At 37.9% G+C, this 16,137-nt stretch overlaps 3 protein-coding genes and 1 long non-coding RNA gene across 9 annotated transcripts; 2 read left to right on the top strand and 2 right to left on the bottom strand.

Annotated features, from left to right (window-relative positions):
* Positions 1 to 258: 258 nt before the first annotated feature.
* LOC121265498 lies at positions 259 to 850 on the top strand. The gene is made up of 2 exons (XR_005940673.1): positions 259 to 458; positions 541 to 850. It is a non-coding gene; the product is annotated as an uncharacterized LOC121265498 (long non-coding RNA).
* Positions 851 to 1,415: 565 nt separating this feature from the next.
* LOC121264710 lies at positions 1,416 to 2,051 on the bottom strand. Its single transcript, XM_041167999.1, has one exon. It carries the CDS (start codon positions 2,049 to 2,051, stop codon positions 1,416 to 1,418), a length of 636 nt encoding a protein of 211 aa, XP_041023933.1.
* Positions 2,052 to 2,378: 327 nt separating this feature from the next.
* LOC121264709 (uncharacterized mitochondrial protein AtMg00310-like) lies at positions 2,379 to 3,059 on the bottom strand. The gene has a single exon (XM_041167998.1). It carries the CDS (start codon positions 3,057 to 3,059, stop codon positions 2,379 to 2,381), a length of 681 nt encoding a protein of 226 aa, XP_041023932.1.
* A 6,467-nt stretch (positions 3,060 to 9,526) lies between these two features.
* LOC121265474 (protein BUD31 homolog 2) lies at positions 9,527 to 15,387 on the top strand. Of its 6 annotated transcripts, none has more exons than XM_041169125.1 (6): positions 9,527 to 9,692; positions 9,945 to 10,018; positions 10,143 to 10,222; positions 14,193 to 14,294; positions 14,403 to 14,590; positions 15,007 to 15,387. In XM_041169125.1, exons 4-6 carry the CDS (start codon positions 14,201 to 14,203, stop codon positions 15,160 to 15,162), a joined length of 438 nt encoding a protein of 145 aa, XP_041025059.1. In that variant the 5' UTR covers positions 9,527 to 9,692; positions 9,945 to 10,018; positions 10,143 to 10,222; positions 14,193 to 14,200; the 3' UTR covers positions 15,163 to 15,387. The 6 variants fall into 6 exon arrangements, with proteins under 6 accessions (XP_041025059.1, XP_041025060.1, XP_041025057.1 ...); XM_041169124.1 differs by having other exon boundaries at positions 9,528 to 9,692; positions 9,951 to 10,018; positions 10,143 to 10,209; XM_041169121.1 differs by having other exon boundaries at positions 9,528 to 9,692; positions 10,143 to 10,209.
* The last annotated feature ends 750 nt before the right edge of the window (positions 15,388 to 16,137 follow it).

The raw sequence follows: 16,137 nt of genomic DNA, 5'->3' as shown, positions 1-16,137 counted from the left end.
ATTTATTGCAAAAATATGTAATGAAAGTAAAGATTGTCAGATTTGTAGCTGAAGACAGACTCAGTTAAATCGCAGGAGCAAATGTGCGGGTGAGAAAAAAAATTGATAAACTTTGTAACTTTTTATTTAAATATTGATTTATAAATCATTTACAAAGGATCATATCAATCAAAATAGTTAAGATAATAAATATGAAGGATTTTGAAAGTCTTTGGTAGTGGAAAAATTCTATTTACATCCGGGACTGCGTATGCGGTTTCGTTTAAGTGAATAGCTATCTTGCTGCGTGGGGGGCCAAACGATAGAAACGGGAAGGCTCTGAATGAAGGCTCTCGTGGGGAAGGAAGACTCTCTAAGCACCAACGCCTATGAATCTGTCTTCCTTCGCCGTCACCAGTTTGCCGTCATCCAATTGATCCAACCATCTCAGAACCTCGAAGCCTTGAATCAATGATAACGTATTTTACAAGGTTCTGTCATTCAGAGCTTGAACTAAAAATATTTGGACTAATGACTTTCATCTTTCTTCCTACATATCAGATTGTGAATGAAAACGATGATGACAATGTTGGCGGAGATGATGCTAATGGGAATGGTGATTTATCAAATATGATGTTGGATGCACCAGACTCTCCAGTCAAATTTGAATCCCGTAGGCATTCCTGTTAACCAACTGAAGGAGAAGATGGATGGGTCCCAAGTTTCAAGCAGAAGAAATAGGGGAAAAAGAAATTAGGTTGAAACAATGAATTAGTTGCGGTCAGACTCCCTTTCTGTGTATCTTATATGATTTTCTCCCACAAATTCAGTATCGATTGTGAGATATTATTCGCAAAATTTTGGTTTGCCATTTTTTTATTAAGTTTTGTCCACAGTGAGTGCATTGTTTTGTGTGAACTTTTGAGAACCCATAAAGCATAGAGATCATGAATATCAGAAGACAATTCAACTATGAATTTTCGGTTTAATTTTCTAGTTGAAACAACGGACCAGCATGAAAACAATTTGTATCCATTTTTGCACCTTTTACTGAACGGAAACTTGTTCATTTTCGCTAATACACGATCGGAATTATTTGACTACAAACAAAACCGTGTGGTGAAAGAGTTCCCTCAAACCCCGGTGGTGATCCTTGTAACTATCTGAGCCCAGGCTCGTCGGTCTTGCTTCCTTTGGACAAAAACGAAAGCAATATAGTTGAAATCCTGCTTTGTGGGGGTGCACCGCGAGATGGGTTCTTGCATGTATCGCCTGAGAGTTTTGGAAACGGGGGCAATTTAGTCCATTCAGGAATAGAAATGAGGGCAATTTAGTCAATTCAATGATAGGATTGCAAAAGAGTCCCAACAAGGGGCCTGTACATAGCAGCTCTTTTTTTTTTTTTTTGAAACAAACTCATTTCATTGAAACTGAAACTAGTACATATTACTCACACAGTGGGGAGTTTCCTCTAAATTCACTATGTAATCAAGAAGAGCATTTTTAGCAAGATTGTGAGCTATTACATTACACTCTCTATTAACATGCTTAGTGATACATACCTCAAACAGACTAATAGTAGATCTAATGTCAGACGTGATCATCCCAAAATAGCTTTGATCTTGTGTTTGCTTCTGGATCCTTGCTATTACTAACTCTGAATCTCCTTCCAATATGATCTTATTCATATCCAATTCCAGAGCAAAAGTAGCTGCTGTCAATGCACCTACTGCTTCAGCCATTAAAGGATCTGGATTAAGGAGCTGATTCTTTCTCATGGTGGCTAAGTAATTACCTTCCTCATCTCTAACTGAAATGCCAATACCAATCTTAAAATGCGTTTTGTCCACTGCCACATCCCAATTCACTTTGCAAAAACCTGAAGGGGGTGTTTCCCATGTTTGAGTCCTCAATGAACTTCTGCTGTGACGTTGATTCTCTGTGTTGGCTTCTATTACTGTAAGATCAAGTTGCATCTGTTGAACTGATTTAGGATCAATCATAACATTGTTGAACACCTTTTCATTTCTTCTTTTCCACAAATTCCATAGAGTCAAAGCTAATTCTTCCATTTCATTCTGCTGTAATTTGTTGAACATTTATGCAAGAAGTTCCTTCATACTCTGACAAGTATTATTACACTTCTGAATCTCTTTTGAACACTGCCCCAAAATATCATTTGCAGAGATAAATTGCCAAAGGATGTGTGTTGTAGTTTCTGGAGCTGATAAACACATGGGACAATTATTATCAGATAAGACCTTCTTTTTACAGAGATTTTCTTTAGTGGGAAGAATATTAAGACAAGCTCTCCACATAAAATTTTTTGTAGGTGGTGGGATACCTAGATTCCAAATTTTGGTCCATTCCTCTCTATTTAGTTTGCCTTTCGAGCTTTGTCACTGCCTGCTGTTAAGAATATCTCCCTGCAAGTAATAAGCACTCTTGACATTGAACATTCCATTTTTTGTACACCTCCAAATCAGTTGATCAGACCTGGTATAGTGACTTAAAGGTATTTGAACAATAGTATCAGCATCCTCCTTTGAGAAAATTTCCTTGATAACATTGATATTCCATTCTCTAGTCTGATGATTAATAAGCAAATTCACTTTGGCCTCTCTATCAAAAAACTGAAAACCACTTTGAGGCTTAAAGGTAGAGGGTGTTGGCAACCACTTATCAGTCCAAATTCTAACAGAATTTCCATTCCCAATCCTCCAAATAGCTCCTTCTTGAAGTAGAGGTCTAACCACTAGTAAGCTTCTCCATAAGAAAGAAGGACTGCTACCTAACTTAGCATTAAAGAAATCTGAATATGGAAAATACTTAAGTTGTAGCACCTGGGCAGCTAGTGAGTTTGGGTTTTGCAATAACCTCAAACCTTGCTTTGCTAACAAAGCAATATTAAAGTTTTCAAAGTCTCTAAAACCCAAACCTCCTCCAATTTTTGATTTTCCCATCTGATTCCAACTAATCCAGTTTATTTTCCTTTCTTGATTGATTTGTCCCCACCAATACCCTTTAATCAATTTGTTGAGTTCATGCAACAGGCCTTTAGGAAGCTCAAAAACCCCCATTGAATAAGTTGGAATGACTTGTATGACAGATTTAAGAAGAATTTCTTTACCTGCTTTAGAAAGAAATCTCCATTTCCAATTGTTCAGTTTTCCTCTCACCTTGTCTAGAATAGCAGAAAAAGCCTTTCCTCTTGATTTTCCTAGCAAAACAGGTAATCCTAGATAACTTTTATAAGAAGTTAGTGATCTCATACCTGCAATACTAAGAATGCTATCTATAGCTGCTGGTCTTGTGTTGGTGCTAAAAAATAAGGAAGACTTCTCTTTATTTAATCTCTGCCCTGATGAAAGCTCATATTTTCCAATCAAACCTTGCAGTTTGCTCCATTCAATAGATGAGGCTTGACAAAATAAAATACTATCATCTGCAAAAAAACAAATGATTGATAGATAACTATCCCCTTGCCAATGGAAGACCAGATATGAGGTTCATTCTTTCTGCTCTATTGAGAATCTGTGTGAGAGCTTCAGAACATAAAATAAAGAGATAGGGTGATAGGGGATCACCCTGTCTTATTCCCCTCGAAGGCTTGAAAGTAGGCTGTGGACTTCCATTAATTAAAAGAGAATAGGAAACTGATTTAACACAGTTGAGTATGAGCTCTATCCATGTGTTTATAAAACCCAATTTTTCCATCACTGCTGCTATAAAGCTCCATTCTAACCTGTCATAAGCTTTACTCATGTCTAATTTTAAAGCCATATAACCTTTTTCCCTTTTACTCTACTGTTCATTGAGTGTAACACTTCAAAGGCCACAATAACATTGTCTAGAATCTGTCTTCCAGCCACAAAGGCACTTTGTGTTGTTGCAATGATTTCTGGTAGGACTTTTTTCAACCTGTTAGCAAGAACCTTGGCCATGATCTTGTAGATTACATTACATAAACTGATTGGTCTGAATTCTGAGACCTGTGTTGGACATTTCTTCTTTGGTATTAGGACAATAAATGTGTCATTGATGTTGCTATCCCAGTTGTTTGTATTTAATGCTAAGATCACTGCCTCACAAAGCTCTTTGCCCATTATATCCCAGTGCTGTTGATAGAAGCCTGCAGAAAATCTATCAGGACCTGGAGAACTCATGGGATTCATGCCAAATACAGCTTCTTGTATCTCTGTGGAGGTAAAATATGCTATCAACTTTTTGTTCATTTCCTCAGTAACCTTTGGCTGCATAAGGTCTAAGCATTCATTTATACCAGTTGGGTTGGAAGTTGAGAACAAAGATGTATAATACCTCTGAAAAACCTGTTGTATTCCTTGTGAAGTATTATGAGTCTTGCCATCATCATCCTGTATGCAGCTGATATGATTTATTTTCCTTCTTTGTGTTGTACAATTGTGAAAAAATCTGGTATTCCTATCTCCATGTCTAAGCCAGCTCTCCTTTGCTCTTTGTTTCCATCTCAGATTTTCTTCTTCTAAAAGTAGTGACACCTCTTTCTTAATCTGATTTATAACTTGCTGATCATTCCCTTCATTTCGTTGTTGTAAAATATGTAGCTGAAATTTTTTATTTTCCATGCTTCTCATAATCTCCTGCTGATGATGTCTACTCCAATTGAGAAGTTGATCTTTGCATCTGTTAAGCTTATTTAACACTGTTGATACTGAATGTGCCATGTTGTTTCCCTGATTCCAAGTATTCGAAATTATACCTTTAAATTCCAATTGCCTCCCCCAGCTGTACTCATATCTAAATATTCTTCTAGTTCTCCTTTCCTCTTGTAAATGTGAATTGAGATTTAAAATAAGAGGATTATGATCAGAATTACAAGCAGGAATGGTGGTGACAGAAAAATTTGAGAACATACTGATGCAATTTTCATTAGCAAAAACTCTGTCTAGCCTTTCTTTTGTAAAATCACTGCCATCTCTATTATTGAACCAAGTGTACTTTGGACCAAAAAAACCCAAATCATTCAATTCACAATCTTTCGAGGCTTGTTGAAAGGAATCCATCTGGTGTTTAGGTCTTATAGCTCCCCCATCCTTTCATGTTGACACAAAATTTCATTGAAGTCACCTATACAAAGCCAATGACTATCTTCTATAGGTTTCAAAAGCCTTAGCAACTGCCAACTACCTTCTCTAAGAGTTGTACATGGATTGCCATAAAACCCTGTGAGAAACCATTCCTTTCCATTTTCAGATTCTATCACCTTTACAGATATGTGAAATCCTGTAAAAGATTCCAATTCTATTTGATCATTAGAATGCCACATCATTGCTATTCCCCCACTGAATCCTCTGCTATCAACTACAAAAATTTTATCATAACTTATCTTGTTCCTTATTCTTTCCACTTTGTCCCTCTTGCATTTAGTTTCAATAAGGAAAATGATCCTTGGGCTCTTTTGCTTCATTAAAAAATGAAACTCTTGAACTGTTCGAGGGTTCCCAAGCCCTCAACAGTTCCAACTAATGCATCTCATTTTTCCTGGTGGGGCTGCTCAACAACCACCACCTTATGTTCCTGATTTAAGCTCATTTCAAGCTTGAGCATGATTTTTAGTTTTTTGGATATACCTTGTTGATCAACACTGCTAGCTTCTGATGTCTCTCTTTTCTTGCTATCTGATACAATCATAGACATGTCCCTTGATGTCAACTCAGTAGCCCTATCCATGAAAACCTGTCTTGCCCTTTTCTTCCAACTAGGATTCTTCTTGTCACTATTTACTTCAACTACTGGACTGTTTAAAGAAATATCAAAGTTGCACCCTAATTCAGTATTAGACACCCATATTTCCTCATCTTTTCGGTTATTGTTACTAGATTCCCCTCTCAATCTTTCCTTGGTAGATAAATCTGCTTGTAAATTATCAAGAAATAAGATTTGAGTACCTTCATTTTTGTCAGGAATCTGATGAACTTGATCTGGTATGATTTCTTCTTCCAATCTTAACTAACCACTCAATACATAATTGTTCTCAAGACTGTTATCTTCTAGCCTACAATCCCTCTCCTGAATTAATGGTGGTATTAGCTTTGGTTTTTGCACTCCACGAGAATCAAATCTTTTTTCACCCAAGTCATTTGACAGAATAGGAGAAGCTCTCAACCATTGTCCATACTGAACAGATCCCCATCCAGTTGTCTTATTCTTTTCTTTCTCCACTGCACAGCTTCGATGTACATGTTTTATAACCCCACACTTGAAACAGAAAACTAGTAGTCTTTTATACTTAAATTCAATCCATCTCTTTATCCCTTTTATTCTAATCATCTTATCTCTATGAAGAGGTTTTGTGATATCTATATTAATACGAACCCTGAGAAATTTGCTCCAATGTGGCGCCCCCAACCCCCTTATATAAATATACGGGAATCGAGACGCCTGGATGATGACAACACGGTCACGCATCCCAACGAAATGTGCTCAAGTGTGTGTGCAACATACAAAGGTGCACAATAAAAGTCGTAGCGGATAATATAAATAAGTCAACTAAGTACCAGAAATTTAAATACAGGTGTCTAAAATAATTTATCTTTAAAAGTTATACAGCCATCCCAAATATATTACAAAAGGTAAATACATAAAAGACTAGGATAATAAATATCGATGCACGAGAGCAATCCCAGATCGCTCTCCCAACGGAGCCAAAGCCTAAGACTCATCATCCTCATCTGCATCAAAATCTGCGATACCATAAAACGGTACCGCAGGTAAGTATAACCCAAATAACCACGTAATATAAATGCATTAAATGCGACCAACATGCATGCATAAAAAGAATATACATTTCTCTCAAAACATCATTTTTCCCGAAAACGATTAATTTCAACACACGCCAAAATCCAATTTTGGCCCAAAATATCCGTAAAATACTTTTCCAGAAAATGGTTTACGCAGAACCCAACCATTTATCGGACACTGTAGGCGGGACTCACAGGCGGGACTCTACCACCATCCTTGCTTACCACCATCCCTACCGCGTGCACCGTAGGCGGGAATCACAGGCGGGACACAACCACCATCCCTGCTTACCACCATCCCTACCGCGTGCACCGTAGGCGAGAATCACAGGCGGGACTCTACCACCGTCCCTGCTTACCACCATCCCTACAGTCTCTTTCCCTTTTTTCTCAAATCAATCAATCCAAACAAATCCAATTTCTCACACATGAAATCATAACTTTTCCAAATCACACATGCACATGAATGCAATACACGAAAACCCAGTTTTCTTTACAAACATGATCATGCATGAAATATTGATATGTACATGCACCAACACTGATCCATAACAATCAACAACTAATAACCAATTCAATCAAGCAACCAAACAACTCCAATCACAATTCCATCAGACCCCCAAACTCCTCGGACTCAGTCCGGCATGTCAAATAAATACAGTGTAATATGTTAGTGCAAAAATACATTTCAATTACGAAAGTTCGTTGGAGAAATACTTACAGTGCAATATAACAATTTCCGAATGATCACGAAGTTGAAAAATGCGACGTTTGAGCAACACCACAGTGTAAAATACACTGTGGCCATGGGTCACAAATACCAACTTTTCAACGGGTGCAAATGAAGACTCGATATTGATAGGGTAGGGCCTATGGAGGTCGGTGAAGCTAGTGGTGGTGAAGGTTGGCCGTGGGTGGCGGCGCAATGGGCGGTAGAAGATCAAAATACCCAAATCGGAAATGTAGATGGTGGAGCTTCGCCGGTGGCGGATCGAAGCTGGAGTTGGGTCTAATGGGTTGCTAAGAGGTCGAGGATGAAGTGGTGAAGAGATGGTGGCCGGAGGTAGCGCGACGGCGGCGTTGGAGCGAATGGTGGCCGCGGCTTTAAAGGGCTGGTGGTGGTTAATGACGGCGCGAATGGAAGTGAGGTTGGAGGAGTGAGGTCGCCGGCGGTAGGGGAACATAATGGGGTGGGCGGTGAAGGCCACCGCTGGCTCACAGCGTTGAAGGCGACGGATGCACGGGGAGAGAGAGGGATGTCGCGCGTGGGAGAGGCCGAAGGAGAAATAAGGGGAAAAAGAAAAGAAAGGGAAAAGAAAAGGAGGAAAGAAAAATAGAAGGAAAAGAAATGAGGTCCAATCCTCATAACTTGGGTCACAAAAATGATCCAACGAAGACGATTTTAAAACCATAAGTTCAATAAAATAATTCAAACGCAATGGTAATGTCAAATTGAAATAATTAAATCACACAGTAATTAATTTAAATATTAAAAGCAATTTAAATGCATAACAATAAATAAATATTAGGAAAGCACATAAAAATAATTTTCACCAAATTAAAATCATAGAAATAAACTCACTAAAAAAAATCCAACCAATTTTAAAATAAGAGGATAAATTTTTGAACAATCAAAAATAATCCTTTAGTAAAAATACACTAAAATACGGGGTGTTACATCCAACCCACACCCTCCTCATCCACGTCAACTGTCAACACTTCACCTATTGAGCTTCCAATTCTTTCACCTCTTTCTAAAGTCATAGTAGCTAGAGGCAAACCATGAAATTGAACCCAAAAAGGCTCATGGTTAAAAACCATTTCAGAGGGAGGTATACTACTGTCAAACTCTTGGATACAGATAAGATTTTTATCAAAAGATCAAGGTCTTCCCTTGAGCACCCTTTCTACCTTCATACCTTTCTGAAATTCTGCTATAAATTTGTGAATCCCAATCTCTTTAAAGATAATCCAACCCTCAAGGTTCCAGAGTTTAGTCATGGTAGTTTTAAAAGCTTCCCTATTGATGTTTTTGTCAACCACAACTAGCATAAGAAGACAGTTTTTACCACGCAAAATGGATCTTCTAGTTTCTTCCTCTGTAAATGTTACTTCTTCCTATTCTTCTTTTGTTAATTTGAATCCTTCCCATAGTTGTTCCAATTCCTCAGCCATGATAATCCAAAGAGAAAATTACTTCGAGCTTAAGCAAAACTGATGAAAACCTGTACCACCTCCTTATCTCTCACAAGAAAAGAAAGGACAACTACCTGAACCTTCTACAGAAGGAAATGACTCGATCTCATCGACGCTGCACATAGCAGCTCTTTTGGTAGTATGTGTTTATTTATTATTTTTTAATCTCTCTCCTACGGTGCTGCATGGTGAATAGGTTGGGTCCTAGGATGTTAGCCGTGTTACCTAGCCCGCATGTTTACTGTACGGTAAATACAACATCGTTTATAAAGCATTTCTAGCAGCAAGAAGCAAGCGGATTTATTATTTAATAAGAAATTTGTTACTCATCATCCTCGATTCTTCACACACTACATACTATATATATTTTTTATTTTTTTAAATTATTTTTTATTTTATTTTTTTAAAACTTTTTAAATTCTTCTCTTCATTATCTATATATTATATATATGATAAGATTAAAAAAAATTAAAAATATAATGTATGAAAATGATGAATATAAATTTTTTATTTAATAAACATTATAATTTATTACTACACGAGTGTGTGGGCTCCTTGATTCTATTCTTCGCCCAATTGTCGGAAGAGGGCTTGTAGAAACATGGGGATTTAAATTTTTTCGCTTCATTTTTCCCCTCCCCCCTCTTTCCCAAGCCCCCGAGACCCAAGCCCCCCAGACCGCCCATCCGTGCAGCTCAGCACCACCGCATAGCCAGCCATCTTCCGCGCCGCCGGGTATCTCTTACTCTCTCGCTCTCTGTCTCTCTCCACTTTCCATGTTGTTGGTACTCATTAAATTAGTGAGTAAATAATCTACATCAATGTAAATCAATTCCCGTTGACATCGATTTTGTTGGTACCCACATGAGCGGCATCAATGGACTGAGTTGGTACCCACGGATTTACTGAGTTGTGGATTTATTTTTTTGATTGTTCTGGGAATTGGGGTTGGTTCTTAAATTGAATGTTTCTAATGTTTTGTATCAGCCTCAGATTAAGTGAGATACCGCGAGAGAGAGAGACAGACAGACAGACAGACTGCGAGTCATTGGTTCGATCGTGTACACTCCTCAACCCTCCTTTGCCCCCTACTCTCCTTCTTCTCTGTATACCTATATTTATATGTTGATTTATTAGTGAGTTTTTTCAAATTTCCCGAACCCTAAGTCCATCTAATTCTTGCAGGTTTGCAGCAGAGTCAAGTTTTTGAACTCGAATCTTAAATTTTCTTTCTTGACAAAAACTCGGACAGGCAATCTTTGGTAGTACGTGTTTATTTATTATTTTTTAACTTTATAAGTACTGTACTTCTGGGATTCTGAAGGTTTAAGCTCATTGTTGTCTCTTCTTAATTTTTTAGTAAGATTGAAAGTAGGGTTTTCTGGGTAAAGGTGGTGTGGGATTCATATTTCACGCACTGAGAATGGGAAAACAGGTGGTTATATTTATTTTTGGTTGAAGATTTTTTATTTAATAGGAATTTCTTTTCTTTTTAACATTGGGACTATTTTGTATTTTTTGGTAGAACGTTTTTCAACCTTAATAGTAATTTATTGTGTGTATTGACACGACTATTGAGATAAGTCCTTTCAGTTAGATGGATTTAGAGTTTCACATTTCTCTTGTGTAGAAAGCAAAAATGTTCGGGATTAGCCTTATTATGCAACTCTGTATAGGGACAAGTAGTTCACATTTCACAATATATCCTACTTTGTACAACTTCGTCCTCAAAGATGATGGTTATTATTTAGGATTTGATGGTGATGGTGATGGGATTTGCAGGTGCGAGTGGTTGTGTGAGTTTAGGTAGTTCAAGTACCACATTTTGAAGGAAACATATTGAAAACCTAATTTAGGTTCTGGGTGTTATGTGTCTCACTTGAATAGAGTTCACCTGAAATTTCAGTTTGTATTTCCGTGGTAAATTGGGTATTGGATTATTTACCTCATTTCTATGACATTCTTTTCTGGTTGCAATTATTTGAGCATGCTCTTGATTATATAGTTCTAATTTTTCTTTCTTATAGACACTTTGAGGTTTGTTGTTTCACGGTCAGTAGCCTACGTTGTAATTTTTCTTTCTTATAGACACTGTGAGGTTTGTTGTTGCATGGTCAGTAGCCTTTTTTTTTTTTTTACAAGTAATAAGATATTTTATTGATATGGAATAGACATAGCCCAAGTACACTGGAAGTATACATGTGATTACACTTAGTTAGGAACTAGCAACGGTTACAAGGAAATAGAGTCTACAGGAATGTTGCATTGGTTTTGAATATTCAAGTGTCAATCTTTTGTGCATACCAAAAGGAAATAAGTTGTCATACTTGCTACGAATAAATGTAGTACTGGCACTCGAGTATATCTATTCGTGGCTGTGTTTATGGCATTGTACTATGGCAGAAAACCTTTTTGTGTTGAAGATCCTGTGGATAGATTATGGGAACTTCTGAACTTGGATGAAGCGTTAAATATCCAATGTTTGGTTTGGGTTTGTGGTGGGCATTGAAACATATACTGGTGGTTATGTAGATAAAAAAAACATGTTCTGTCAACCTTAATAGTAATTTATTGTGTGTGTTGACATCGAGATAAGACCTTTCAGTTAGATGGATTTAGAGTTTTGTGTTTCTCTTTTGTGTAGAAACAAAAAGGTTCGGGATTAGCCTTATTATGCGACTCTGTATAGGGGACAAGTAGTTCACATTTCACAATATATCCTACTTTGTACAACTTAGTCCACAAAGATGACGGTTATTATTTAGGATTTGATGGTGATGGGATTTGCAAGTGCGAGTGGTTGGTGAGTTTAGGTAGTTTAAGTACCACATTTTGAAGGAAACATATTGAAAACCTTTATATATATATATATATATATATATATATATAAGTAAACGGTAGTATTAATAAGGATAGGCATAGTCCAAATACACAAGAAGGTATACAAGAGATAAGACCTATCTAGGTCGCTATAGAAGAAACAAGAAAATTATGTACATTTAGGCCATTAAAATCTATAGCTATAGCCCAAAGAAATAAGGTGCGAAAAAATAAAGCTCGAAGCTCCTCTAGTGTCTGCTCCTTGTCTTCGAATGCCCGCTCGTTACGCTCTCTCCATATGCGCCACATAATGTAGGTAGGGACCATCTTCCACACAACTTTGATTTGTGGAGCACCACCCGGCATCACCCAACTGGCCAATGACTCAACCACTGTAGCAGGCATCACCCAGTTTAACCCTATTCGACTGAACACTTCGCTCCACACGGCTCTAGCTGCCTCACAATGTAGCAAGAGATAATCCACTGTCTCACTAGCTTTCTTGCACATACCAATCTAAGATAATTACTTTTTACAAATTATCGGTAGTCAAAATCTTACCTAGGGCCGTTGTCCAAGAGAAGAAGAGTGCTTTGGGAGGCGCCTTATTCCTCCACAGTCTTCTCCATGGGAAATTTGGTAGAAGTGTAAGAGACTTATAGAAGGAGCGAACCGAGAAAGTACCCTTACCTACAAATGTCCACCACAGCTCATCGTCCCGCAATCCATTCAGCTTCATAGAGTACACTAGGCTGAAAAAAGCCTCGAAACTGTCTATTTCTCAATCTTGGGCTGCTCTACTAAAGGTGACATTCCATTGGACTTGGTCCCCTAAACGAACTTTGAGGTCAATCACTGAAGCTTCTTGATCACATGCCACTTGGAAAACGGATAGAAGGAGTCCTTTAGACCCTCCTCCCCACACCAAATGTCACTTCAAAATTTTATACGAGTACCCTCCACCACCATAAATTTAGTATGGCGAGTAAACACCCCCCACCCTCGTCCACCACCATAAATTTAGTATGGCGAGTAAACACCCCCCACCCTCGTCTTATTTGCTTCCAAACCCCACACCATATGACTCATTCCCCTCTCTAGTACCCCCCCCCCCCCCCCCCAATAAACTACCATGTTTGCAATCAACCACTAATTTCCAAAGGGCTTCCGGTTCCATATTATATCTCCAAAGCCATTTTCTAAGAAGTGTTCGATTAAACGTTCTCAAGTTCTTTATCCCCAACCCACCTGACAGAATTAGTCTGCACACCTTATCTCAGCTGACTAGGTGAAACTTGAATTCATCCCCCATCCCACTCCATAAGAAATTACGAGAAAGTTTTTCAATCCATGCCAACACACAAGCTGGAATTGGAAATACAGACAGAAAATAAGTTGGTAAGTTAGAGAGAATACTCTTGATAAGAGTCACCCGGCCTCTTTTCGACAAATACAATCTCTTCCACGCTGCCAATCTTCGTTCTATTTTCACAATAACTGTATTCCAAATAGATAAGGCCCGTGATGCAGCCCCCAACGGTAATCCCAAATATGTCATAGGAAGAGAAACATATTGAAAACCTAATTTAGGTTCAGGGTGTTATGTCTCAATTGAATAGTGTTCACTTGAAATTTCAGTTTGTATTTCCGTGTTAAATTGGGTATTGGATTATTTACCTCATTTCTATGACATTCTTTTCTGGTTGCAATTATTTGAGCATGCTCTTGATTACGTAGTTCTAATTTTTCTTTCTTATAGACACTGTGAGGTTCATTGTTGCATGGTCAGTAGCCCCTTTTTTTTTTATAAGTAATAAGAATTTTATTGATATAGAATAGACATAGCCCAAGTACACAGGAAGTATACATGTGATTACACTTAGTTAGGATCTAGCAACGGTTACAAGGAAATAGAGTCTACAGGAATGTTGCATTGGTTTTACTTATAAAAAAAAAAAAAGGAATGTTGCATTGGTTTTGAATATTCAAGTGTCAATCTTTTGTGCATACCGAAAGGAAATAAGTTGTCATGCTTGCTACGAATAAATGTAGTAATGGCACTCGAGTATATCTATTCGTGGCTGTGTGTTTATGGCATTGTACTATGGCAGAAAACTTTTTTGTGTTGAAGATCCTGTGGATGGATTATGGTAACTTCTGAACTTGGATGAAGCGTTAAATATCCAATGTTTGGTTTGAGTTTGTGGTGGGCATTGAAACATATACTGGTGGTTATGTAAATAAAAAAACATGTTTTTATCAAATTCATGTTAGATCTGTGTGACATTATTTCTTGTGAGATCATGTTCGAGTGGTAGATATTTAAGGAATTAGTGTTGGAGAGAGAAGGGGGGGGGGGGGGGGGTTGTGTTCGGCCCAGTTTGTATCAATTAATCATATTCCACTCTTTTACAGGTAGAAGAATGCCAAAGGTGAAAACAAACCGTGTTAAATACCCGGAGGGCTGGGAATTAATTGAGCCTACTCTTCGCGAACTGCAAGCAAAGATGAGAGAAGGTTAATGTTTTCCCATCTAGTGCATGAGTTGGCAAGATTTTTTAATTTCCACATAGTTTGCTGAACCGTGTGAAACTAACAATGGTATATCCTTTATTCGTTGAGCAGCTGAGAATGATCCACATGATGGGAAAAGAAAATGTGAGGCATTATGGCCTATTTTTAAAATAGCACATCAGAAGAGTCGCTATATTTTTGACCTTTACCACCGCAGAAAGGAAATATCCAAGGAATTGTATGAATTCTGTCTGGATCAAGGCTATGCTGACCGCAATATAATTGCAAAATGGAAAAAGGTTTGTCCCAAAAATTCTCTTTTATTATGCTTTAGCACTGTTGATTTATGTTTGGCTTCTTGTACAGGTATATGTGACAGACATAGTGGCAAATCCAAAACTTGGGACTTATTCTTATGTGCTCAAGTAGTTCATAAGGACTTAATTCTCCTCGTTAAAAAGAGTATAAGCATCAACTTGAGTAGGAAAAAGAACACGCAGGACGGTTAAGATCACATAAGTCCCGATGTTCGGAATTTGGGGCATATTAAGGAAATATGGTTCATTCAAATTTATCGTGATTTATATTAGTATAGATCTCCTATGGAAAATCAAGGAAATGTTAGCCATTAAATCAGATATTTTTTACCTGTAGCTTTACTTATGGAACTAATTCTGATCGATGTTTGTTAACTTCGGCCTTCTGTTAATTGCAGCCGGGTTATGAACGTCTCTGCTGCTTAAGATGCATTCAACCACGGGATCACAATTTTGCTACCACGTGCGTGTGCCGAGTGCCAAAGCATCTGAGAGAGGAGAAGGTTATCGAGTGTGTCCATTGCGGTTGTAAGGGCTGTGCAAGTGGGGACTAATTTTTCTCACCTTCCATGAACGACAAGATCCCGGTGCCATGTACTTGTCAGCAATATGTCTAAACTTCATCTTGGTTATCATCCTGAAGCTGGCCCTTAGCATGTGGTATTAGGATTGTCTTTTTTCTTTTTCTTTTTTTGGGGGGGTGGGGGGGGCACCGTGACAGATTGTTTTGATAATTAAGCAGACATATAAAGAGCATAGTTCGACAATCTTTGCTATCATTCAACACTGTGCACCATGTTTCCCACTTATGTTAGATATGTGCTATAATTGTTCTGATACATTACTATGAATCCATCATATCGTGCTATGGTTGGTTAAATTTCTCTTTATGTATATATTATCAATTAGGAAGGGCAAGGTGGCAGCCATGATATTAATTATTCTCTTGTTTTATTCTCGAGAGTCAACATATATTTGGATGGATTAGGCTCTCTCTCTCTCTCTCTGGATGGTGTTGGCCCAGCTTTCAAAATCTCAGCCACAATCAGCTATCTTTTTCACGGGCTTTCATTCCGATCCTTTTGTTTGAGCTAAATAGTCAAGACTGGCGTGCACTTGTCTTGTCCTTACACTTCCGTATAATTTAAGCATATTAACAACAATTTCTCAGGATGCAGGGTTCAACTTTCTTTGTTTAGGTATAATTTACAGATCATCAACTTCATCTATATTAATGTTTTTCAAATTTTCTAGTATCAAAATGGCTTGTCCAACCCTTCGATCTCTACTGGTCCTTGCCAGTTGCCATGACATATACAAAAACAAATCCATGAGTACTGACTCTTCACCAACCTGCTCACTGACAAGAACTTCAATTTCTGAATCGTTCGTTGCAATTTCTAGATATTCAGCTAAAGTCAGTATTTGGAAGAACTCGGCTAACAAGCTCGGCTTTTTGTTTATCTAATTAAGCAGCATACACTAGTGAAATTGAACAGAAATTTTCTGAAAGAGCAGCTCAGAAAATA

The sequence above is a fragment of the Juglans microcarpa x Juglans regia genome, chromosome 5D, assembly GCF_004785595.1.
Source record: "Juglans microcarpa x Juglans regia isolate MS1-56 chromosome 5D, Jm3101_v1.0, whole genome shotgun sequence".
NCBI classification, from domain to species: Eukaryota; Viridiplantae; Streptophyta; class Magnoliopsida; order Fagales; family Juglandaceae; genus Juglans; species Juglans microcarpa x Juglans regia.
Note: the sequence above shows the minus strand (reverse complement) of the source record. Positions and strands in the feature narration are given on the sequence as shown.

What these genes read in the sequence shown, in the direction of transcription:
- LOC121264710 (XM_041167999.1), bottom strand. Translation starts at nt 2,051, where the DNA reads ATGGAAGAATTAGCTTTGACTCTATGGAATTTGTGGAAAAGAAGAAAT.
- LOC121264709 (XM_041167998.1), bottom strand. Translation starts at nt 3,059, where the DNA reads ATGGGGGTTTTTGAGCTTCCTAAAGGCCTGTTGCATGAACTCAACAAA.
- LOC121265474 (XM_041169123.1), top strand. Translation starts at nt 14,201, where the DNA reads ATGCCAAAGGTGAAAACAAACCGTGTTAAATACCCGGAGGGCTGGGAA. An exon ending in GCAAGCAAAGATGAGAGAAG is followed by an intron (nt 14,295 to 14,402) that starts GTTAATGTTTTC and finishes TTCGTTGAGCAG; the next exon opens with CTGAGAATGATCCACATGAT. An exon ending in TAATTGCAAAATGGAAAAAG is followed by an intron (nt 14,591 to 15,006) that starts GTTTGTCCCAAA and finishes TGTTAATTGCAG; the next exon opens with CCGGGTTATGAACGTCTCTG.